Here is a 24,962-nt window from a genome sequence, read left to right as displayed (position 1 = left end):
ACATCTGAGGTATTGGCTCCACACCAATGGGCGAATCTTAAGGACACAGTTCGGCCATACTTCCGCTCCAGAAGGGTTTATGGAGCGATGCGATGGAAAGATATGGCTCCGTAATTCCTCGGGATTACGGACTCCCTAAAAGAGATTTATGGAGCGTTTCTTTACGGAGAGTTGCCTGAAATTTAGGGATTACTGACCTGACGGATTGAGAGATTGAAGGTATTTTATATATATATAAAAGGATTTACAAGATTTTAGAAAGAAATCCCTTTGATCAAACTGCTTGGGATTACTGACCCAGCAGCACAAGGGGATTAACGGATGAATATGTAGAAATACATACCTAAAGTTTCACTCGATTCCGTCAGACCTTTCTCAAGATATTATCTGTTGGCTGGCCGTACTGTGTAGGGTAATTAAAATTCCCTTACAAGCGAGAGACGGTAAATTACCCAGAGTTCCTTTCCCGGGACTCTGGGAAATTCTCTCTCTCTCTCTCTCATTCTCTCTCTCCATTCTCTCTCTCCATTCTCTCTCTCTCTCTCATTCTCTCTCTCCATTCTCTCTCTCCATTTCTCTCTCTCTCTCCATTCTCTCTCTCCATTCTCTCTCTCCATCTCTCTCTCTCTCTCTCTCTCTCTCTCCATTTCTCTCTCTCTCTCTCTCTCTCTTTCCATTCTCTCTCTCCATTTTCTCCATTATCTCTCTCCATTCTCTCTCTCTCTCTCTCTCTCCATTCTCTCTCTCCATTCTCTCTCTCCATTCTCTCTCTCTCTCTCTCCATTCTCTCTCTCCATTCTCTCTCTCCATTTTCTCTCTCTCTCTCTCTCTCTCTCTCTCTCTCTCTCTCTCTCTCTCTCTCTCTCTCTCTTTCCATTTCTCTCTCTCTCTCTCTCTTTCCATTCTCTCTCTCTCTTTCCATTCTCTCTCTCTCTTTCCATTCTCTCTCTCTCTCTCTCTCTCTTTCCATTCTCTCTCTCTCTCTCTCTCTCTTTCCATTCTCTCTCTCTCTCTCTCTCTTTCCATTCTCTCTCTCTCTCTCTTTCCATTCTCTCTCTCTCTCTCTCCATTCTCTCTCTCTCTCTCTCTCTCTCTCTCTCTCTCTCTCTCTCTCTTCTCTCTCTCTCTCCCTTTCCATCTCGCTATCCCTTTCCATTCTCTCTCTCTCTCTCTCTCTCTCTCTCTCTCTCTCTCTCTCTCCCTCTCTTTCCATTCTCTCTCTCTCTCTCCCTCTCTTTCCATTCTCTCTCTCTCTCTCCCTCTCTTTCCATTCTCTCTCTCTCTCTCTTTCCATTCTCTCTCTCTCTCTCTTTCCATTCTCTCTCTCTCTCTCTCTCTTTCCATTCTCTCTCTCTCTCTCTCTCTCTTTCCATTCTCTCTCTCTCTCTCCATTCTCTCTCTCTCTCTCTCTCTCCATTCTCTCTCTCTCTCTCTCTCTCTCCATTCTCTCTCTCTCTCTCTCCATTCTCTCTCTCTCTCTTTCCATTCTCTCTCTCTCTCTCTCTTTCCATTCTCTCTCTCTCTCTCTCTCTCTCTCTCTCTCTCTCTCTCTCTCTCTCTCTCTTCTCATTCTCTCTCTCTCTCTCTCTCTCTCTTTCCATTCTCTCTCTCTCTCTCTCTCTCTCTTTCCATTTCTCTCTCTCTCTCTCTCTTTCTCTCTCTCTCTCTCTCTTTCCTTCCATTCTCTCTCTCTCTCTCTCTCTCTTTCCATTCTCTTCTCTCTCTCTCTCTCTTTCATTCTCTCTCTCTCTCTCTCTCTCTCCCTCTCTTTCCATTCTCTCTCTCTCTCTCTCTCTCTCTCTTTCTCATCTCTCTCTCTCTCTCTCATTCTCTCTCTCTCTCTCTCTTTCCATTCTCTCTCTCTCTCTCTCTCTCTCTCTCTCTCTCTTTCCTCTCTCTCTCTCTCTCTCTTTCCATTCTCTCTCTCTCTCTCTCTTTCCATTCTCTCTCTCTCTCTCTCTCTCTTTTTCCATTCCTTCGATCTCTCTCTTTCTCTTCCATTCTCTCTCTCTCTCTCTTACTTACATTTTCTCTCTACAACAAACACACACACACTCACTCACTCTCACTATCTTCAGCCTCTGCCTCTCAACAACAGACGCCTCACCACGGAGAGAGAGAGAGAGAGAGAGAGAGAGAGAGAAGGCGGTGGTATCCTACGTAGGAACCTCTCCACTAGCTGACCTTGAATTCTTGCGGCTTCCTGCTCGAAAGGACTCTTGGATACCTGTCAGGTGAGACCGCATTCTCTCTCTCTCTCTCTCTCTCTCTCTCTCTCTCTCCTCCTGTCTGTAGGAACTGACCACCAGGTATCCTTGCACTTATTTCCAAGGAGAGAGAGGGAGAGAGAGACAGAGAGAGAGAGAGAGAGAGAGATAGATTTATATCTTCCTTGTCCAATCTGGCCCTGAAGAGCTGGTCTGTCCACTCCTACAAGATATTCTACAAAAACACCTCAAGAGTTTTTTCTTCCTATTTACTGACCTTTATTGGGGCTGGAGGCCGTCGGGAAGGGAAATCTAATGTCCCTTTATGTTCCCCCTCCGTCCTGGGGTCTTTGGGGACATCTTGAAATGGCCATTTTTGTTGCCCAGTTTCGACGTCTCGTCACTACGAAAATATGTCCACTCCTTCATGAATCTGACGGAATACCTGGAGTTTCTTCCTATTTACTGACCTTTACTGGGCCTGGAGTCCGTCGGGGAGGGCAATCTGATGTCCCCACTCTATCCTGGGGTCCTAGGGGACTCCTAATAATGGCCACAAATGGCCATAAAAGCCATTTTTCTGGTCCAGGTTCGAAGCATTTTACCTACGAAAAGATGTCCACCACTAAAAGATATTTTACTAAATATTAGTTTCTTCCCATTTACTGACCTTTTATCAGACCTGAAGTCGTCGGAGAGGGCAATCTAACGTCCCCGCTCTATCCTGGGGTCTTAGGGGACACCTAGGAGTGCCCACAATGCCCAGAATTAACCAGTTTCGATGCATTTTAATAACGTTAATAGGAAAGTCGAGTTTCACCTTCATACGACTGCGGGTGGGAAATCCCCCCCCACCGCCCCGTCTATTCTCCTATCTATCCACTTTCTATCTCACGATAGACAGAGTCTATCCATCACATCAGGTGCCGCTTTTCACAAACAATGCTCACAGGCACAAACACTTTTCACAAACACAAAGAGAAGGGTAACTCCGATCAAACAGAATCTCTCCTTCCATTCTTTGTTCAGCAGATGTTTTGTTGTTAAGTGGGTCAAGTTCTGGGCAGGATTTAGGACTGGTAAATCCCACATGTGGGTTTCTGGAGGATTTCTGGAGGATATCTGAAGGATTTTTTGGAAGATTTTTTTTTAGGATTTCTGAAGTATGTTTGGAGGATTTTTGAAGGGAGAGTTTTTGGAGGATTTCTGCATGGAGGATTTCTGAAAGGAGGATTTCTGAAAGGGTTTCTGATGTGAGGATTTTGAGGATTTTGAAGGATTTCTGAATGGAGGATTTTGAAGGATTTCTGAATGGAGGATTTTGAAGGATTTCTGAATGGAGGATTTTGAAAGATTTCTGAATGGAGGATTTTTGGAGGATTTCTGATTTGAATGGAGAATTTTGAAAGATTTCTGAATGGAGGATTTTGGGGATTTCTGAATGGAGGATTTTTGAAAGATTTCTGAATGGAGGATTTTGAAAGATTTCTGAATGGACGATTTTTGGAGGATTTCTGATTTGAGGATTTTTGGGGAACTTCTGAATATAGGATTTCTGATGTGAGGATTTTTGGAGGATTTCTGAATGGACGATTTTTGGAGGATTTCTGATGTGAGGATTTTTGGAGGATTTCTGATGTGAGGATTTTTGGAGGATTTCTGATGAGGATTTTTGGAGGATAAAAAAATAATTCATTCTGGGATTGAAAAGGATTTGGCTTCGAAATATATTACAGATTTCAATCCTTGATAAATCCCCCAACATTTTAACTCCTTTAGACTATAAAAAAGTCCGTTCACTTAAATCCTTGATAAATCCTATAGGATTTACCATCCTATAGCTTCGAGAAAAGACCTTTCAATCTTAAAACCTTGATAAAATCCTAGAATATTTACCGTACTACAACTTCGAAAAGTCCTTAAAATCCCTTTTAAATTCCCTAGGATTTACCATCCTATAGATTCGAAAAAGTCCTTGAAATCTTTAAATCCTAAATAAATCCTGTAACTCCAAAGAAGTCCTTTCAATCTTAAATCCTCGATAAATCGTCCAGGATTGAACATCCTACAGCTTCAAAAGTGTCCTTAAAGTCCTTGATAAATCTTATAGGCTTATCACTTAAGTCCTTAAAATCCTTAATTCCTCGATAAATCCCATAGGATTTACCATCCTATAGCTTAAAAAAACTTAAAATCCCTGATAAATCCTAAAGGATTTACCATCCTATGGCTTCAAAAATGTCCTCAAATCCTTGAAGAATCCTACAGGACTTACCAAAACTTCGTCCCAACTGAACGAGGAATTAAACCATTACCCAAATCAGAGAATACAACAAGACAAAGTTGTATATCAATGTATAACAAAATACAATAAAATACGATTCTACATAACAAAAAGTAGGTTAATCCTACATCAGTGCTACATCATCAATAAATTGATTCTACATCATCAAAATACAACAGTTCCGCAAAAATTAAGAGTGCGCACATTATGATCAGACATGCGAACAGCGTGCGGCCCTCTCGCGGGGCATAAACGTGCCCAGAATGGGCAGTTTTGGCAATGATTTTGCAACAACACCCCGACATTCACGCGTGCGACGCCAGGGAATGTAATCCCTCAATTAACACCACGTTACAAAGACACATCTCAATTCAGTTAAAACCTGAGAATTACCTTACAATGGGGCATTAGAAATGGTAATTGCTCCGGCCCTGGGCAGGAATCGATCCTGGGGCTTGTGCGCGCTCGTTGTGCTGAGTCTGTGCGTGTGTGTCCGTAACGCAGGCGTGACCAGGTCCTTTAATGAGGGCACGACAGCTGAATGAGCGAGCCATCATTAATCTTTAATTTTTCTTGTCCAGGTGTGTCCAAAATCTCTCTTCCGCGTTTTAAATAGCGTTTGCAAATCCCCCTCACTGCCGAATGGTCGAGAATGAGTCGATCAACAATCAAGCAATGGAGCAGCCAAAACAATCAAGAAATCAAGAAAGCAATCATGACAAAATATAAATTTTTGCTAAACTTATTTTTTACAAAAAATAGATTTTTGGAAAGGTGAATTACATTACACCTGTAATTAATCGTTATTACCTCATTACAGCGTCTGTGTCCGTGTAAATCAATTGATCAATCAAGCAACCAATCAGGGAGCCAAAACAATCAAGCAATCAAGGAAAAATATCAATGATTTGCACATTTTTATGGACCTGTGTCCGTGCTGGTCACTTCAGAGCGTTACGGACACGTGCAAGAACAATATATGAAAGTTTAAATTAAGTTTTCTAACGTTAATATAACTGAGAAATTAAAGATAATTAGTATTTGAAAGTTTTTGATTCGATGCTGAATCATGGGAAGGGGGGGAGAGAGAGAGAGAGAGAGAGAGGAGAGAGAGAGAGAGAGAGAGAGAGAGAGAGAATATCCAAAACAGATTCAGAGAGGCAGGAGGACAGAGAAAAACAGTAAGATAACAGAGAAACAGTTAGAGAGAGAGAGAGAGAGAGAGAGAGAGAGAGAGAGAGAGAGAGAGAGAGAGAGAGAGAGAGAGAGACTCTAGGAAAAACTCACCTCCATGCTGGTTTGCCTCTGCCCAGCTAATCTCAAAAGGCCCTGTGGGTATGTCTCTCCACTTCACCCAAAGTCCAAAACTGCCCCAAAACTCTCCTCTCTATGACCCAACGTCAGGTCAGGTCAAGAGGTCAAAAACCAGCTGAGAGAGAGAGAGGGGGGCGGCAGCAAGGTCACAGAAGACTATTGGGTATGAGAGTGTGAGAGAGAGAGTGTGTGTGTGTTCACAGGTACAAGGCTTAGGAGCGACTGGAGAAGAGAAGGAGGAGGAGGAGGAAGTGGATTCTCAGGTGCTGGGCTGGAATCTTTTTCTTCTTTTTTTTATGCCCCTAAGGCGGCGTTCCGCTGGGTCTGTCTCTTAGCTCTCGCTGTTTGTTGTTTAGTTTTGTCTTTGTTTCTCTCATTCTCTCTCACTCTCCGTTTCGCTTGTTTAGTTTGTTTCTCTATTTTTCTTTGCTTTTATTTTTGTCCTTTTTTGTTCCTCTCAGTTTCTCTCTCTCTCTCTCTCTCTCTCTCTGTGTTCTTTCCATCTGTTCTTTCTCTCTGTTTTGTCTTTGTTCTCTCTCTCTCTGGTCTTTTTCTAATTTCGTTTCTCTCTCTCTCTACCTCAAACTCTCATTGCCAACCGTTTCCTATCAATTCTCACCACAGGTCTTGACCACCTTTCAATCTTTACAATAATGCCACGCTCTTAATTAACATTTCCAGTCATTTCTTATAAGAAAAAACCAATAATGTTATTTTCCCCATTATTTTTTGCCACAAATGTTATTTTCCGATCAATGTTAATTCCCCTAGCGAATACGTTATTCCTGGGAAATAAAGTTTTCTTCCTCAACACATTGTTTCCCCAAGTTTTTTCCTGTGATTTATTTTCCACTACTTTTTTTCAGAAAAACCTCTCCATTAATGTTACTTTCTTCAATTTTACCAACGAATACATTTATTTCCCTCGAAACATTTTTTCCCCTTAAGTTAATTTCCTTCCAGCAGCATTTTTCCCACCACACACTGTTTTTTCGACATGCATGTTATTTCCCAACGAATGTGTAATATCTTCCCAACGAATTGCACTAAACCTACTTCAAGGTCACAAATACGACAGACAAAGAGCGAACTTTAATATTAAATAACAGCATAAATACCTTTTAAAATTTCAATTAAACTTAACAGCTACATAACTATAACATATAACTATACTGGAGTGCTAAAATATTAACAATATGTTAATTATATATAGGAATATTAACATTTTAATCTTTTTATTTCAGCTGGGGATTGTAAGGTGACAGACGCCACGCCTCCTTCATCTGTTCTTCCTGTAGGTAGTTCGGTCTGTGAGGGGAGAGAGAGAGAGAGAGATAGTGATAGAGAGAGAGAGAGAGAGAGAGAGAGAGAGAGAGAGAGAGAGAGAGAGAGAGAGAGTGTATGAGAGAGAGAGAGACCCAATAATCTCAAGGCTGAATTACCAATCAGTAAATTACTTCTATCACAGAAAAAAAACAAAGAAACCTAAAGATACTTTGAAAGTAACAGGTCACTTGAAGTCAGGAACTAAGTGAAATTACTGTTACTTATCTATTACTTATAAGATATATATATAGGGTCTTTGTCACTTAACAGATATATTGTTACAATTACTGTTAGTGCGTTCTACTCACTTCGGAATTGGGGAGTCTAGGTCCACCTTGTTGAACGCCACACTGAAGGAAGCGGACTCCGTTCCGCTCGCGACCGCAGAATCCATGCTCGTGTTGACCTATAGGTGAGAAAATTCTATATCACTTATCTATAAAGACATTCGTATCTATATATCTATAAATAAATCACTTATTAACTCAAGATTATACAGTACACACAGTAAACTATATTTTCACCTATATTTATATTTTACTTTAAGTTTTTGCTGTCAAAAATGAGGTCCCCCTAGATCTCCTCTAGTTAAATCTAGGACAATCAATTTTGTATTACTGAAAACAGCTGCTGTTTTAACAGCACTGAGCTGCAGATCTTGAGTTTTTATTTGCATATTCTGTATTCTGTGGCAGGTCGATAAACCTTTGGGTAACAGGAAGAATAGAAAGGTCTGAAAGGCCTAACAGGAGGAACAGGAAGATTTGAAAGGTCTAAGTAATAGGTGAAACACAAATGCCTGAAAGGTCTGAATGACAGGTGGAACAGAAAGGTTTGAAAGGCATAAACAACACAGGAGGAATAGAAAGGTTTAAAAGGAATAAAAGGTAGATTTGAAAGGTTTAAAAGGCATAAGAGGAGGAATATAAAAACCTGAAAGGTCTGAAAGGCGTAACAGGAGGAATAGAAAGGTCTGGAAGGAGTAACAGGAGGAACAAAGGTTTGAAAGGCATAACAGGAAGAACAGAAAGGTCTGAACGGCGTAACAGGATGAATATAGAGGTCTGAAAGGCTTAACAGGAGGAATAGAAAGGTCTGAAATGTGTAACAGGAGGAATACAAAGGTTTAAAAGGCATAACAGGAGGAACAAAGATTTCAAAGGCATAACAGGAGGAACAGAAAGGTCTGAAAGGCATAACAGGAGGAACAGAAAGGTCTGAAAGGCATAACAGGAGGAACAGAAAGGTCTGAAAGGCATAACAGGAGGAACAGAAAGGTCTGAAAGGCCTAACAGGAGGAACAGAAAGGTCTGAAAGGCCTAACAGGAGGAACAGAAAGGTTTGAAAGGCATAACAGGAGGAATAGAAAGATTTGAAAGGCATAGCAGGATGAACAGAAAGGTCTGAAAGGTGCAACAGGAGGAATATAAAGATCTGAAAAGCATAACAGTAGGAACAGAAATGTCTGTGAAAAGTCTATAAAAGGCTTAACAGGAGGAAGCAGAAAGGTCCCTCGCCACAAACCTGAGGAACCTCGACTACGGAAAAAGGGCTCTCCTCCGTCCCGCTCTCGCCCTCCTGCGGGTTGCTTATCACGTAGAAGGGAGGATTGTTGCTGGTCCCGTGGGAGGCGCAGCTGCTGGGCACCGGACTCTTCGAAGACGACGACACGATGGGCGTGTCGGCCATGACGCCGAAGGCCGGGTTGGAGAAGCGGTAAGTCTGGTTGGACCTGAAATGCCGAGAGGAGATGTAAGAGTGTGCTGCAGGCGGAGTTGCCACTGTTAAGTGAATCTCTACTGTATATATGAATGCACATCAATGCTGTAAAACGAGTCGTAAGTCACCGCTGTAAAACGAGTCTACGTCAATGCTGTAAAACAAGTTACGTCATCGCTGTGAAAGAAAACTGTACATATATGAGCCTAGCAAACTCACGTCCTCCGCTTAGAGACCCACACGACAAACGGCTGCCTCCTGTACCACAGCAACCCCGCAGCGAAAGCGACTACGAGCAGCACCACTATGACTACAGCGACTGCTGTGCCAGCGTTGCTCGAGGTCCCGAGGTCCTCCTGGGTCACTTCGCACAGCATTCCACTGTGCCCGGTTGGGCATCTGTCGGAAAAATGTTGAGCAGGTCAGGCTTGTCGGCAGATCTTTTGTGACCTGGCATTTGTGTGTGTCTCTCTCTCTCTCTCTCTCTCTCTCTCTCTCTCTCTCTCTCTCTCTCTCTCTCTCTCCCCTCCCCCTTTTTCACCACACATCCAAACCATCTCAGTACCAATTAGTAACCCTTCGGTCGCCTGAGCTTTTGACAGAGTTACTGAACTTCATTCACTTTCTGTTAAGTTGTCTGTTCAGTTACTGTTAAATCTATGTCTGTGAAGTTAATAATAAATCTATGATAATCTTAGCTTACCTGCACACAAACCTCTTGCTGGAGAGCAGCTCGCACACGCCAATGACACAGGGCTTCCCTGGGCACAGCTCCACCTGCGGAACAAGAACTGGAATAGGAATGCGGAATGTAGAATTTAGGCCTAAGGCCAAGCTCTGGAACCTTCCCCCTATGGAAGAATTGGAGTAGGAATGCGGAATGTAGAATTTAGGCCTAACGCCAAGTAAGAGTTGGGACCAACAATGATGAGGTCTTTATATGAGGGGAACAGAAAGCTTTGAAAGGCATAACAGGAGGAACCAAAAAGTCTGGAAGGTCAAAGTAACAGGAGGAACAGAAAGGTTTGAAAGGTGTAACAAGAGGAATAGAAAGGTCTGAAAGATCTAAGTAACAGGAAGAATTGAAAGCCTGAAAGATCTAAGTAACAGGAAGAACTGAAAGGTCTGAAAGATCTAAGTAGCAGGAGGAACAGAAAGTTTTAAAAGGTGTAACAGGAGGAATAGAAAGAAAATTATGAAAGGTACAAATAACAGGAGGAACAGAAAGGTTCGAAAGTTGTATGAGAAGGAATAGAAAGATTTGAAGGGAGTAACAGAAGGAATAGAAAGGTTCAAAAGGTGTAACAGGAGATATAGAAAGGATTGAAATGCATAACAGGAGGAACAGAAAGCTTTGAAAGGTGTTACAGGAGGAACAGAAAGGTCCGAGAAGGCGTAACAGGAATAGAAAGGTTCGAAAGGCGTAAGCAACAGGAGGAAAGAGGAGAAACCTCTTGCTGATTAAACGCTACCATACAACAAGCATCAGGAGAGAGAGAGAGAGAGAGAGAGAGAGAGAGAGAGAGAGAGAGAGGTAGGTCACAGCACACCAAGGACCTCGAGGAATCCCCCAGTCCCGTGAGACGATACGTACCCTGAGACACGTTCTCGGGTCGTCCTGCGCCGGCTGGTGTCCTACCCCACACAGGCACTTCCCCTTGCCCTGGACGGCCGTGCAGAGGTGGGAGCAGTTCTTCGCACGGCAGGGATCCGTCACTGGAGAGTCGGATGAAAGTAAGCGGATGATCTGTTATATGGGTTTCGTGATTGGACGGGCAGCTACCAGTAATGCCCTAGACTAGTGTAGGGCTGCACTAGTTTCAGGCAGTGCTAATATGTGCTGATACTAGTATAGGCCTATTAGTACAAGCCCACCCTGTTTAAGCCTATACTAGAGTGGGCCCATACTAATAATGGCATACATTAGTGCAGACCTAGACTAGTAATGGCCAGAACTAGTAATGGCCAGAACTAATAATGGCATATATTAGTATAGACCTACACTATTAATGGCCAAAACTAGTAATGGCATAAATTAGTACAGCCCTAGACTAGTAATGGCACAAATAAGTATAGATCTGGACTAGTAATGGCACAAATAAGCATAGATCTGGACTAGTAATGGCCTCGACTAGTAATGGCATAGACCCTAGATTAGTAATGGCATAAATTAGCATAGATCTGGACTAGTGATAGCCTCAACTAGTAATAGCATAGATTGGTATAGACCTAGACTAGTAATGGCATAAATTAGTATAGATCTGGACTAGTAATGACCTAGACCAGTAATGGCTTATATTAGTATAGACCTAAACTAGGTTGGGATCCAGCCACACCCCATCACTCTTCAAATCATAATCAAAAACTACAGCAAAAAGTAAAGCCTAACCGTTCGTCCGTGGACCGCCGATGGAAATCAGGGCGCTTCCCTCGAACTTGTTTGCCGCATCCCTCGAGTCGATCAGCTTCCGCTCGCAGGTACGGTAGTACTTGTGGCACCGTACCATCCTGCTGCCGTCCCTGTTGTACCACATCAGGTACTCGCCACTTAGTGCCAAGCCGACTGGTCGGTGTACCTGGAAAAAAGTGTAACTTGAAGTGTCATCAACAGGAGGAACAGAAGGGTCTGAAAGGCCTAACAGGAGGAATAGAAAGGTCTGAAAGGCCTAACAGGAGGAACAGAAAGGTCTGAAAGGCCTAACAGGAGGAACAAAGGTCTGAAAGGCCTAACAGGAGGAACAGAAGGGTCTGAAAGGCGTAACAGGAGGAACAGAAAGGTCTGAAAGGCGTAACAGGAGGAACAGAAAGGTCTGAAAGGCGTAACAGGAGGAACAGAAAGGTCTGAAAGGCGTAACAGGAGGAACAGAAAGGTCTGAAAGGCCTAACAGGAGGAACAGAAAGGTCTGAAAGGCGTAACAGGAGGAACAGAAAGGTCTGAAAGGCCTAACAGGAGGAACAGAAAGGTCTGAAAGGCGTAACAGGAGGAACAAAGGTCTGAAAGGCGTAACAGGAGGAACAGAAAGGTCTGAAAGGCCTAACAGGAGGAATAGAAAGGTCTGAAAGGCCTAACAGGAGGAATAGAAAGGTCTGAAAGGCCTAACAGGAGGAATAGAAAGGTCTGAAAGGCCTAACAGGAGGAACAGAAAGGTTTGAAAGGCATATCAAAAGGCAAAATGGACTCACCCCTTCCTCAATGACAATCCGGTAACCCGTCCCGTCCCAAGCAACACTTTGGATGCTGTTTAGGACCAGGTCAGTCCAGTAGACCCTCTCTTTGGGTAGGTCCAGTGCCAGTGCTCCACAATGTACAACCTGTAGGGGGTTATTATTGTTGTTAAGTTCAGCTACAACCTCTGGACAACCTGTAGTGATTATTTAACAACCTGTATGGCTTACTGTTCTAAGTTCAGCTACAACCTCTAGACAACCTATAGGGGTTACTGTTCAGCAACCTGCAGGGGTTGTTCTTGTTGTAAGATCAGCTACGACCCCTGGACAACCTGTGGGGGTTACTATTTAACAACCTGTAGGGGTTATTATTGTTGTAAGTGCAGCTAAAACCTCTGGACAACCTTCTTGAATTGCGAGTCAAAGGCCACAAAAATAAAAGTCTCCTCTTCTGAATAATAATATATTAAAAACTCTGAAATCCCCTCAAATCCTCCTCTCACCTTCTTCTGATGAACCACCTGGGGGTACATGCCGTCCAATTTGGACACCAAAATCTGTCCCTGGTCCTCGTGGTTCTGGTGGTTGGTGCAATAGAAGAACCTCTCCGCCTCCGGGGCGACTCTCGTAGAAGGGACTTTGACGTTGAAGGCCTTGTATATCTGGGTGCAGCGCCTCGTCCTCAGGGAACACATCTGCGGGAAGGAATGGAGAGGAATAAGAGGGGCTTGAAAGGTTGAAATGTTTGAAAGGTGTAACAGGAGGAATAGAAATGTTTGAAAAGTGTAACAGGAGGAACAGAAATGCTTGAAAGGTGTAACAGGAGGAATAGAAATGTCAGAAAGGTGTAACAGGAGGAACAGAAATGTTTGAAAGGTGTAACAGGAGGAACAGAAATGTTTGAAAGGTGTAAAGGAGGAACAGAAATTTTGAAAGGTGTAACAGGAGGAACAGAAATGTTTGAAAGGTGTAACAGGAGGAACAGAAATGCTTGAAAGGTGTAACAGGAGGAACAGAAATGCTTGAAAGGTGTAACAGGAGGAACAGAAATGCTTGAAAGGTGTAACAGGAGGAACAGAAATGTTTGAAAGGTGTAACAGGAGGGTGAGGAAGGTTTCAAAGGCATAAGAAAGATGTGACAGGCACAACAGGAGGAATAGAAAGATCTGAAAGGCCAAAGTAACAGGAGGAACAGAAAGATCTGAAAGGCCAAAGGAAATTGGAGGAAAAGAAAGGTTTGAGAGACGTGACAAAAGCATCGTAGATCAAGACTACACCTCACTACCAAGTCTGAAAAATCCTTTGTCATCATAAAATCCTGATTAAAATCCTCCCTAATCAACAAATCCTTTGCAAAATCCTTACGTGAATGACTGAATACACATCCTCAACCTTCTCTGCGCCCTCGACACTCCTCTTCGATTCCAAGGGCTTCTCCAAGGGCTCCAAGGAGGGTGGGTTCTCGAAGAACTCGGAGAAGTAGAGGTTCCGGGACACAGTGTCGATGGACACGCCCTGGGGGTTGCTGCAGCGCCTGAAGAGGTCCTTTGCCCCAGGGGAAACATCTTCCCCCAAGGGCCCTTCGAGCTCGGATGCCATCTTGACGATGTAGCCGTTGGCTGGGAAGGGGATTTACGAGGTCGAGATGGACAGGATTTTGTTTAGGAATGAACTTACATTTACGAAATGCACATTTATTTTTTAATATAGTGTCAAAATGCGCATTTCTTGAAAAGTGTTAAAATGCACATTCATTCTTGACAATAGTGTCAAAATGCACATTTATTCTTGAAAATAGTGTCAAAATGCACATTTATTCTTGAAAAAATAGTGTTAAAATGCACATTTATTCTTGAAAAAATAGTGTCAAAATGTACATTCTTCAAAATAGCATCAAAACGCATATTCTTGAAAATAGTAGCAAAATGCACATTTATTATTGAAAATTGTCAAAATGCATATTTATTCTTTAAAATAGTGTCAAATGCATATTTATTCTTGAAAATAGTGTCAAATGCATATTTATTCTTGAAAATAGTGTCAAAACTGCACATTTATTCTTAATAGTGTCAAATTGCACATTTATTCATAAAAAGTGTCAAAATCCACATTCACGAAAATAGTGTCAATGCACATTTATTCTTGTGAATAGTATCAAAATGCACATTTATTTTTGAAAATAGCATCAAAACTATGTCAAAATGCTCATTTATTCTTAAAAAATAGTGTCAAATTGCACATTTATTCTTGAAATTAGTGTCAAAATCCATATCTATTCATAGAAAGTGTCAAAATGCACAATTATTCTTGGAAATAGTGTCAAAATCCACATCTATTCAAAAGATAAAAATGCTTATTTATTAAGTGCATCCCAGCCCGACAAGAACCCTAAAAGGGCTCAGAGGTCTGGTTAAACAAATCATTTATAACTATTAAAAAGTGTCAAAATGCACATTTATTCATAAGAATAGTGTCAAAGTCCACACCTACTTATAGTGTCAAAATGCACATTTACGTTTGAAAAGCGAGCCAAAATCCACATCTATTCATAGAAACAGTTTCAAAATGCACATTTATTCAGAGAAGCAGTGTCAAAATCCACATCTATCCATAGAAAGTGTCAAAATGCAGTTATTCATAAATAGTGTTAAAATGTACATTTATTCATAGAAATAGTGTCAAAATGCACTTTTATCCATAAGAATGGTGTCAAAATCCACATCTTTTCATAGTGTCAAAATGCACATTTATTCTTGAAAACAGTGTCAAAATGCACATTTATTCATAAGAATAGTGTCAAACTGCAATTTTGAAAATGGTATCAAAATGTACATTCACAAAATTATTAACACCCCTTATTTATATCAAAAAAATCCATTTACATAACCTATAAAAAATTTCATCATTTATATAAAAACCCAGAAAAAATCTACCATTTAAATAAAAACCCAGGACAAAGCTCATTACATAACCGAGGAAAACACATTTATATAAAAACCCAGGAAAAAACTCATTTAAATAAAACCCAGGAAAAAACTCATTACATAAAAACCCAGGAAAAAACTCATTACATAAAAACCCAGGAAAAAACTCATTACATAAAAACCCAGGAAAAAACTCATTACATAAAAACCCAGGAAAAAACTCATTACATAAAAACCCAGGAAAAAACTCATTACATAAAAACCCAGGAAAAAACTCATTACATAAAAACCCAGGAAAAAACTCATTACATAAAAACCCAGGAAAAAACTCATTTACATTCAAAGCCAGACAAAACCTCAACACACAAAAAACCTCATTTACATAAAAATCCAGAAAAAACATAGAAAACACTAGAAAAAACCATCCTTTACATTAAAAATCCCTAAGAAAAAACCATCCTTTATATAAAAAATATAGAAAAAAACCCTTTTATATAAAAATCGAAGACGTAAAAACCCTAGAAAAAACCATCCTTCACATAAAAAACCCTAGGAAAACCATCCTTTATATAAAAACCCTAAATAAAACCATCTTTTATATAAAAAACCTATTAAAACCATCCTTTATACAAAAATCACTAGAAAAAAACACCTAGAAAAAATCCTTTATACAAATAAATCCATAGAAAAAAACTTATATAACCCAGAAAAAACAAAAACCCCTAGAAAAAACCATCCTTTATATATATGAAAAACCATCCTTTATATAAAAACCTAAGAAAATAACCATCCATTAAATATATGAAAATCACTCGAAAAACCATCCCTTACAGAAAAACCGAAAAAACCTTATATTACATAAAAACCCAGAAAAAACATAACACCTAGAAAAAACCATCCTTTACATAAAAAACCATCCTTTATATAAAAAAACAAAAAACCCTAGAAAAAAACATCCTTTATATAAAAAACTGAAAAAACCTCCTAACACAAAAAAAAAAAAAAAAAAACAGTAAAAACCTCTCTCCCATCCACAGAAACTCACCATCAGCGTAGACGAAGGACCTGGTGGTGGGGTCATAGTCCAGGGAACTCGGGGCGCCCTCCTCCTCCAGAGGAATCCGTGACATCAGCTGAAGGTGGGTCGTCATGTTCAGTATCCCTTCGGATCCTGCCACCAGGGCCCATTCCTTGTCTCCTGAAGAAGGGGAGAGAATGGGATTGGGAACGTTGGAATTGGAATAGATTCCTTTTCTCTTGAAGAACAAGAGAATTGGAAGATCTCTCTTCTTTTGGAATGGAAATAGATTCCTTTCCTCCTGAAGGGGAGAGAGTTGGAATGGGAACATTGGAATTGGAATAGATTCCTTTTCTACTGAAGGGGGAGAGGATGAAATGGGAATACTGGAATGTGAATATATTCTTTTCTCCTGAAGGGGAGAGAATTGGAATGGGAACATTGTATCAGATTCCTTTTCTCCTGAAGGGAGAGAGAACTGGAATGAGGAACATAGGAATTGGAATAAATTCTTTTTCTCCTGAAGGGGAAGAGAATTAGAATGGGAGTAGATTCCTTTCTCCTGTAGAACAAGAGAATTGTACTCAATTCCAACTGGGCGAAATTGTACACAATTCCAACTGGACGACTACACAATTCCAACTGGGCGAAATTGTACACAACAACAACAATTCCAACTGGGAGAAATTGTACACAATTCCAACTGGGCGAAATTGTACACAATTCCAACTGGGCGAAATTGTACACAATTCCAACTAGGCGAAATTGTACACAATTCCAACTGGGCGAAATTGTGTACACAATTACACAATACACAATTCCAACCGGGCGAAATTGTCCAACTGGGCGAAATTGTACACAATTCCAACTGGGCGAAATTGTACACAATTCCAACTGGGCGAAATTGTACACAATTCCAACTGGGCGAAATTGTACACAATTCCAACTGGGCGAAATTGTACACAATTCCAACCCAATTGGACGAAATTTGTACACAATTCCAACTGCGTGAAATCGTTCACAATTCCCAAGGCATTCCAGGACCTACTGGTGGGCTTGCAAGTCCTGCGATCGGGTTCCAGGGAGTATCCTTCCATGCAGGAACAGAAGTAGGATCCCTTCATCTCCGTGCAGTAGTGGGAACAGGTCGATTCCTCGTCGCATTCCGGGTCGTCCTGGAATGTAGGAATCGGGTTTAAACCCTCATTCCAACCCTATTGGGTTTCTCAAGGATTGAGGAACCCAATAGGGAGAATGCAACCCAATTGGGTTTCTCAGAGAAGTGTGTGGTTAAAAGATTTACAGATTTTACCCTTAAAATGCAACCATACTTGAAATTCAACCCGATTGGGTTTCTCAGATTTAGCCCAAATTACAACCCCATATGGTTTCTAAAATATTTAACCGAAATTGCAACCCTATTGGGTTTCTCAAAGATTCAACTCAAATTACAACCCTATATGGTATCTCATTTTTACCCAAAATTACAACCCTGTTGAGTTTTCAGGCTTAACCCAAATTACAACCCTATTGGATTTCTGAAGGATTTAGCCCGAATTACAACCCAATTGGGTTTCTCAAAGATTTAACTCAATTTACAACCCTAGGGGGTTTCTCAGATTCAACCCGAATTACAACCCAATTGGGTTTCTCAGATTTAGCCCAAATTACAACCCTATTGGATTTCTGAAAGATTTAACCAAAATTACAACCCTACTGGGGTTCTCAAAGATTGAGGAACCCAATACACAGATTGCAACCCTATTGGGTTTCTCAAGTTTACAGAATAGATTTAGAGGTTACCCTTGAAATACAACCCTATTGGGTTTTTCAGATTTAACCCAAATGCAACCCTATTGGGTTTCTCAAACAATTGTATGACCAACTTTACAAATCACCCCTGAAATACAACCCTATTGGGTTTCTAAGCAAAATGTACAACCGCAAGTTTAACCTAAATGCAACCCTATTGGGTTTCTCTAAAAAGTGTACTGTCAAAGATTTGCAATATCCCTTGAAACGCAACTCTCCAAGATTTACCAAACCTTAAATTGGGTTTCAGGTTTGGTATGACATATGGTTGCTAATCCCCAAATTGGGGGGGTTTGGAATGTCATAAACCGATAAGATTTTAGTCCCCATGCCCTAAAATGGGTTTTGGGCTTTATTCATGGCCCCCCAACCCAAAATCCAATCTCAGCAGCATATATTATACTTACCAATCCCTAAATTGGGTTTTGGGTTCGGGTTGCCATAAAACAATTCTGTTATATTCCCCATACCCCAAATTGGGTTCAAGGTTTAGAGCTCCACAACTTAAAAGTACATCACGTCCACCAAAACCTAAAACAGTCTTCAGGTTTGGGGTTCCATTACGGTCGCTGATCCCAAAATTGGGCTTTGGGTTCTGATTGCCATGAAATAAGTCGATTATTTTCCCCATACCCCAAATTGGGTTCAGGGCTAATGGCCCCACAACCCAAAGACAATCATGCCCACCAAACCCTAAAACCGGTTTCGGATGCCATAAACCAAGTCATAGTCCCCATACCCCAAACTGATTTCAAGGCTTACAGCCCCACACCCCAAAGACAATGACGCCCACCGATCCCCAAAACCGGATCGGTTTACCAGACAGGAAGATCCATCTATGTGCAGGTGAAACCCTCTGTGGCAGGAGCAGTAGACTTCATCTGTGTTGCTGTGGCAGACATGTTGGCAGCCCCCGTTCTCTTTCTGGCAATTCTGGTCTGTGGAAATGGGACAACAATCACCCGTGCGGTACGGCAATCGTCCGTGTGGTACAATCAATCGTCCATAGGTACGGCACGAGGAGTACCATCTAAAAATCATTCATATATATGGTACAACAATCATCCAATTGCCTGTGAATATGGCACAACAATCATCCATACAAGACAATCATCCATATGTAGAGTACAATCAATCATCCACAAGCACAGTGCAACAATGAAGTACCATCTAAAAATCATTCATATATATGGTACAACAATCGTTCAATTGTCCATAAATATGGTACAACAATCATCCGTACAAGACGACAATCATCCATATGTACAGTACAATCAATCCACAAGTACAGTACAACAATGAAGTACCATCTAAAAATCATTTATATATGTGGTACAACAATCATTCAATTGTCCGTAAATATGGCACAACCACCATCCATAAATATGGTAAAACAATCATCCAGCTGTCCATAAATATCGCACAATCATCCGTACTTACAACAGTGGTTCCACTCATCCGATCCGTCGTCACAATCCGCTGATCCGTCACAGATCATCGTTCTCCTTATGCACTGTCCATTCCTGCAGGCATATTCTCCTTTGCGGCACAGCCCTGGAATTATCCGGAATGTTGGTTTCGGAATCTAGAGAGCGAGTTTTTGGAATCAAAAACACAAGTTTTGGACTGAGTTGTGGACAGTGAGTTTCTGGAGTCCATAAAGGGAGTCTGTGGAATCTAAGAAGGGAGTCTTTGGAATCTAAAAAGATAGTCTTTGGAATCTGTAGTGAGTTTTTGGAATCTAGAAAGTGGGATCTGAAACCCAAAATGTGAGTCTTTGGAATCCAGAAAGTGGGAATTTGGAATCCAGAAAGTGAGATCTGAAATCCAGAAAGTGAGTATTTGGAATCCAGAAAGTGAGAATTTGGAATCCAGAAAGTGAGAATTTGGAATCCAGAAAGTGAGAATTTGGAATCCAGAAAGTGAGAATTTGGAATCCAGAAAGTGAGAATTTGGAATCCAGAAAGTGAGAATTTGGAATCCAGAAAGTGAGATTTGGAATCCAGAAAGTGAGATTTGGAATCAAGAAAGTGAGATTTGTAATCCAGAAAGTGAGATTGGAATCTAAAATCAATTAAAAAAAAAGCCTTCCTTAAATTACTACTACTACTACTACTATAATAATAATAATAATAATAATAATAATAATAATAATAATAATAATAATAATAATAATAATAATAATAATAATAATAATAATAATAATAATAATGTTTTGAATCACAATTGAAGTCTTTGAATTTAAGCTAAATATAACAGGAGGAACAGAAGGTTAGAAGGGCATAACAGGAGGAATAGAAAGGTCTGAAAGGTGTAACAGGAGCAACAGAAAGGTCTGAAAGGTGTAACAGGAGCAACAGAAAGGTCTGAAAGGTGTAACAGGAGCAACAGAAAGGTCTGAAAGGTGTAACAGGAGCAACAGAAAGGTCTGAAAGGTGTAACAGGAGCAACAGAAATGTCTGAAAGGTGTAACAGGAACAACAGAAATGTCTGAAAGGTGTAACAGGAACAACAGAAAGGTCTGAAAGGTTTAACAGGAACAACAGAAAGGTCTGAAAGGTTTAACAGGAACAACAGAAAAGTCTGAAAGGTTTAACAGGAACAACAGAAAGGTCTGAAAGGTTTAACAGGAGCAACAGAAAGGTCTGAAAGGTGTAACAGGAGCAACAGAAAGGTCTGAAAGGTGTAACAGGAGCAACAGAAAGGTCTGAAAGGTGTAACAGGAGCAACAGAAAGGTCTGAAAGGTGTAACAGGAGCAACAGAAAGGTCTGGAGGAATAGAAAGGTCTGAAAGGTGTAACAGGAGGAACAGAAAGATTGCAAAAGTAACGGGAGGAACAGAAAGGCTAAAAGCTGTAACAGGAGGAACAGAAAGGTTAGAAAGGCATAACAGGAGGAACAGAAAGGATAGCACTCACATTCACCATCATTAGTCGTGAGAGGTAAAGTCGTCGAGGCATCTTCACTGACGACAGTCGCCCCCGGGAGTGAGGGGCAGTCACTCTCGTCGGTCGAATCCATGCAGTCGCTCACGCCGTTGCATATCCAGCTGCAATGGACACAGCGACTTAGAGAGAGAGGGAGAGAGAGGGGGAGAGAGGGAGAGAGACTAATCCACTTACATCTTAGGGATACACCTGTCTGTGTACAGACACTTGAACTGGTCCTCTTCACAGCCACAGTCCATTTCGTCTTCCCTGTCTGGACAATCGTAGACTCCATCACATCTGGGGAACAGAAATTTAAGTCAGTTATTATAAAGTAACTTAAGAATTTTACTTAGAAGTTAAGTTGACTTATTTAGTTACTTAGAAATTAAGTTGCTTAGAAATTAAGCTATATATTTACTTTGAAATTAAGTCACTTAGAAATTAAGTTATAAGTTATTTGTAAATTAAGTTTATTTATAAATTAAGTTACTTATAAATTAAGTTATTTATAAATTAAGTTATTTATAAATTAAGTTATTTATAAATTAAGTTACTTATAAATTAAGTTACTTATAAATTAAGTTACTTATAAATTAAGTTACTTATAAATTAAGTTACTTACAAATTATTTACAAATTAAGTTGCTTATAAATTAAGTTGCTTTGAAAGTGACTTATATATTGACTTTGAAGTTAAGTCACTTGGAAATTAAGTTACATAGAAATTAAGTTATATATTTACTACGAAATTAAGTTACTTACAAATTATTTATGAAAATTACAAAAAGGAATCAGTCATTATAAATTGTTGAAGAAAATAAAATGTTAATATTTTCCTCTTTCTCTTTCTCTATTTCCTGTACCATTCTGTAACTGTCCTTATTCCCTATTGTTACCTTTTGTAATTCCTTCCTGGTTTTCCTGTTATTACCTTCTGTAATTCCTTCCTGTATTCCCTATTAACTTCTGTGATTCCTTTCTGTATTTCCTATTAACTTCTGTAATTCCTTTCTGTATTCCCTATTACCTTCTGAAGTGATTCCCTAGAGGATGTAGTTCCTTTCTGTACTATTACCTTCTGTAATCAGTCATTACCAAAAGAACTGTAAGAAAATAAAATGTTAATTTTTCTGTATTCCTATTACCTCTGTAATTCTTTCTCTATTTTCCTGTAATTCCTTTCTGTATTCTATTAACTTCTGTAATTCCTTTCTGTATTCCTATTACCTTCTGTAATTTATTCCCTATTACCTTCTGTAATTCCTTTCTGGTTTTCCTTGTTATTACCCCTATTACCTTGTGTAATTCCTTTCTGTATTCCCTATTACCTTCTGTAATTCCTTTCTGTATTCCCTATTACCTTGTGTAATTCCTTTCTGTATTCCCTATTACCTTCTGTAATTCCTTTCTGTATTCCCTATTACCTTCTGTAATTCCTTTCTGTATTTCCTGTTATTACCTTCTGCCCCTGTACCTTCTTTCAAAAGGAACTCACCTGCTGTTTTCGTGGACGCAGATCGGACTGTGCCCTTCGGGGACTGCACAGGGGACCTCGTAGTCCAGGCACCGCGGCCCCAGGGGGCTCTCCGTCACATTCGAGACTCCCTTGGTCGTACCCAAGCCTGGGAACACGGAAGAGATTCAAGTCGCATAAGCTGTTTGCTTACATATACAAGATTGTTAAGTATATACAAGGAACACAAAGGACAGGTCTACTGGAACTGAAGATTCCAATGACTGGAATTGGAATCGGGGTCAGATTCCAGGTACTGGAACCTACGGGAAATGTTTTTCTTACCTGTACAGTTGTGCTCGTCGCTGCCGTCCTTGCAGTCCGCTGATCCGTCGCAACGCCAAACGTCCGGTATGCAGTCCCCTGGGGGTAAAGAGGAAAAACACTTGACACTTGAACACTTATAGCTATAGGTGTTAAGTGGACTTCAAGCTTAAGTGGTTCACTTCCTTCTCACTCACCATTATTGCAGGCAAACTTATGCTCCGGGCATCCTGTGGGGCATCCTTCCTCGTCGGAGCCGTCTTCGCATTCCTTGCGGCCGTCGCAGTGCCACATGGCCGGAATGCACTGCCCTGTTGCGCAGGCATAGAAGTCTGGAATGGGAATTCAGGAATTTTGGAATCTTGAAACATTGGGAAATTGGGGATCTTCGGGTTTTGTGAATCTTTGGGATTTGGGAATTTTGGGAATTCTGGAATGGGAATTTGGGAATCATGGTAATGGGAATCTTGAAACATTGGGAAATTGGGGATCTTTGGGTTTTGTGAATCTTTGGGATTTGGGAATTTTGGGAATTCTGGAATGGGAATTTGGGAATCATGGTAATGGAAATCTTGATCATGGGAATTTGGGAAACTTGGGAGTTTGGGAACTTTGGGGCTTCTGGAATAGGGATTTGAAAATCTTGGGAATTCTGGAAGGGGAATTTGAAAATCTTGGGAATTCTGGAATAGGAATTTGAAAATCTTGGGAATTCTGGAATAGGGATTTGAAAATCTTAGTAATGGAAATCTTTGTGGTGGGAATTTGGTAATCTAGGGAATTTGGAAACTGAGAATCTGGGAACCCTGGGAATTCTGGAATGGGAATTTGAGAATCTGGTAATGGAAATTTTGGTAATGGGTATTTGGGAGTCTTGGAAATGGTGCTCTGGTTGTCTGGTATAGTATTATTATTATTATTATTATTATTATTATTATTATTATTATTATTAAAATGCCCAAAAAACCACCCACTCGCCCGGCACGTCCTGTTGCTGCCCAGACACTCGGGCGGCATCTCGTCGGACCCATCGGAGCAGTCCTTGTGCCCGTCGCACACCCACGCCCTGCTTACGCAGTGTCCCGAAGAGGAGCAGCGGAACTCGTCCGGGAGACACGTCCTCCGCTCCTCCGCGGAGGAGCAGTTCTTCTCGTCCGACCCGTCGGGGCAGTCCGGAGTCCCGTCGCACCTGCAGGTTCGAAGGGCGTCACAAGAGATGATCTGGGGTCAGGCTTTCTGATGAGTAGCAGTTACAGTGCGACACTATATTTTTTATATATTGCATAATCCACTTATACATCTAATACTTATAACCACTAACTTAAAGCTGTTCAGTATGCACTCGTGCGAGTTCCCACAGGAGAAAAAGTTCTTCCGGCATGTTACGGGGTTACAGCGCTTGCGGTCACCATCCAGCTGGTAGCCGAGTCCGCAGGCACACACCTGGAAGGGCACTTAACTTGAGAATTCACTTCAATCTAAAGTAACTTTAAGTTGTTTTAGGTCACTTCTAAGTTACTTTGCAATTCTGAAAAGGTACAATAAACTACAAGTATTTAGCTTCAAAATGAAACCAAAAGCTGCACTACACAGCACTATACCATGAAAAGTAAATCCACAATCAGTGATATAAGGAAAACATTGAAAAAGGTATAATAAAAAAGTATTTAGCCTCAAAATGACACCATAAGCACCACTATACAGCACTATACCATGAAAAATAAATTCAAAATCAGTGATAACAATAAAAACATTGAAAAGGCTAAAATACAGTGCAAGTATTTAGCTTAAAAATGACACCAAAACCAGCACTGTATGGCACTATACCATGAAAAATACACTAACAGCCAACACAAGAAAAACACTGAAAATGCTATAATAAAGTGCAAACAATCTTCAAAAGGGCATTAAGCGGCACTGTAAGCACTATACTATAAAAAAATGCTATAATACTGTGCAAGTTCGCTCCCTGGCAACTTACAGAACCCTACCAACCTCTCTACTACTAATAACCTGACAACTTTATAAGGTGTACCCGAGTGCGAGTGGTGTTCCCCTCTACTTATCTGTTCCCTGCTACTTATAATGTTCCATGCTACTTACTTTACAAGTAAGGCGTACCTGGGTATGAGTGCTGTTCCCTAGGCAGAGCTGACTGCAGCCTCCATTCCCCTGCTGACAGAAGGCCAAGCTGGCATTGGTGGGGACGTCCCATCCCACGTCGGCCAGCTGGAGGACTCGAATGCCGTATCCTGCGTTACCCAGTTCTGCGGGCGGATGAGTTACTTGAATGAGTTACTAGAAGTTACTTGAATTATTAAGTAGGAGCAGACCCTATTCATAAGGAACAAGTAGCTACTGAGGAAAATATTATAGAAGACCTATAGAAGAACGACAGTATACTACAGTACCTCACTTGATAGGACTCACTTAAATAGCCTTAGGTATTTAACAAGCTACTTTAAATAAGGTAGACAGTTTGAA

General features: G+C 40.8%; 2 protein-coding genes across 2 annotated transcripts in view; both read right to left on the bottom strand.

Annotated features, from left to right (window-relative positions):
* Positions 1-6,029, bottom strand: part of LOC136838204 (sodium-dependent proline transporter-like) — a 28,508-nt gene extending 22,479 nt beyond the window's left edge. The window contains exon 1 of the mRNA XM_067103078.1: positions 5,779-6,029. Coding sequence (XP_066959179.1) covers positions 5,779-5,784 — 6 coding nt within the window. The 5' untranslated portion in view covers positions 5,785-6,029. The remainder of the gene's footprint in view (positions 1-5,778) is intronic.
* Positions 6,030-6,885: 856 nt separating this feature from the next.
* Positions 6,886-24,962, bottom strand: part of yl (Putative vitellogenin receptor yl) — a 47,456-nt gene continuing 29,379 nt past the window's right edge. Inside the window, 22 exon segments of the mRNA XM_067102979.1 lie at positions 6,886-7,113; positions 7,440-7,537; positions 8,656-8,863; positions 9,070-9,249; positions 9,554-9,627; positions 10,445-10,566; positions 11,240-11,426; positions 12,034-12,162; positions 12,522-12,713; positions 13,384-13,637; positions 15,988-16,140; positions 17,009-17,135; positions 18,592-18,710; positions 19,213-19,326; positions 20,691-20,821; positions 20,895-20,999; positions 22,197-22,323; positions 22,500-22,577; positions 22,676-22,810; positions 23,453-23,667; positions 23,800-23,921; positions 24,600-24,745. Coding sequence (XP_066959080.1) covers positions 7,041-7,113; positions 7,440-7,537; positions 8,656-8,863; positions 9,070-9,249; positions 9,554-9,627; positions 10,445-10,566; positions 11,240-11,426; positions 12,034-12,162; positions 12,522-12,713; positions 13,384-13,637; positions 15,988-16,140; positions 17,009-17,135; positions 18,592-18,710; positions 19,213-19,326; positions 20,691-20,821; positions 20,895-20,999; positions 22,197-22,323; positions 22,500-22,577; positions 22,676-22,810; positions 23,453-23,667; positions 23,800-23,921; positions 24,600-24,745 — 3,089 coding nt within the window. The 3' untranslated portion in view covers positions 6,886-7,040.

Source organism: Macrobrachium rosenbergii, unplaced genomic scaffold (assembly GCF_040412425.1).
Source record: "Macrobrachium rosenbergii isolate ZJJX-2024 unplaced genomic scaffold, ASM4041242v1 171, whole genome shotgun sequence".
Lineage (NCBI taxonomy): Eukaryota > Metazoa > Arthropoda > Malacostraca > Decapoda > Palaemonidae > Macrobrachium > Macrobrachium rosenbergii.
The sequence above is the reverse complement of the archived record's forward strand: the minus strand, read 5'-3'. Positions and strand labels throughout refer to the sequence as shown.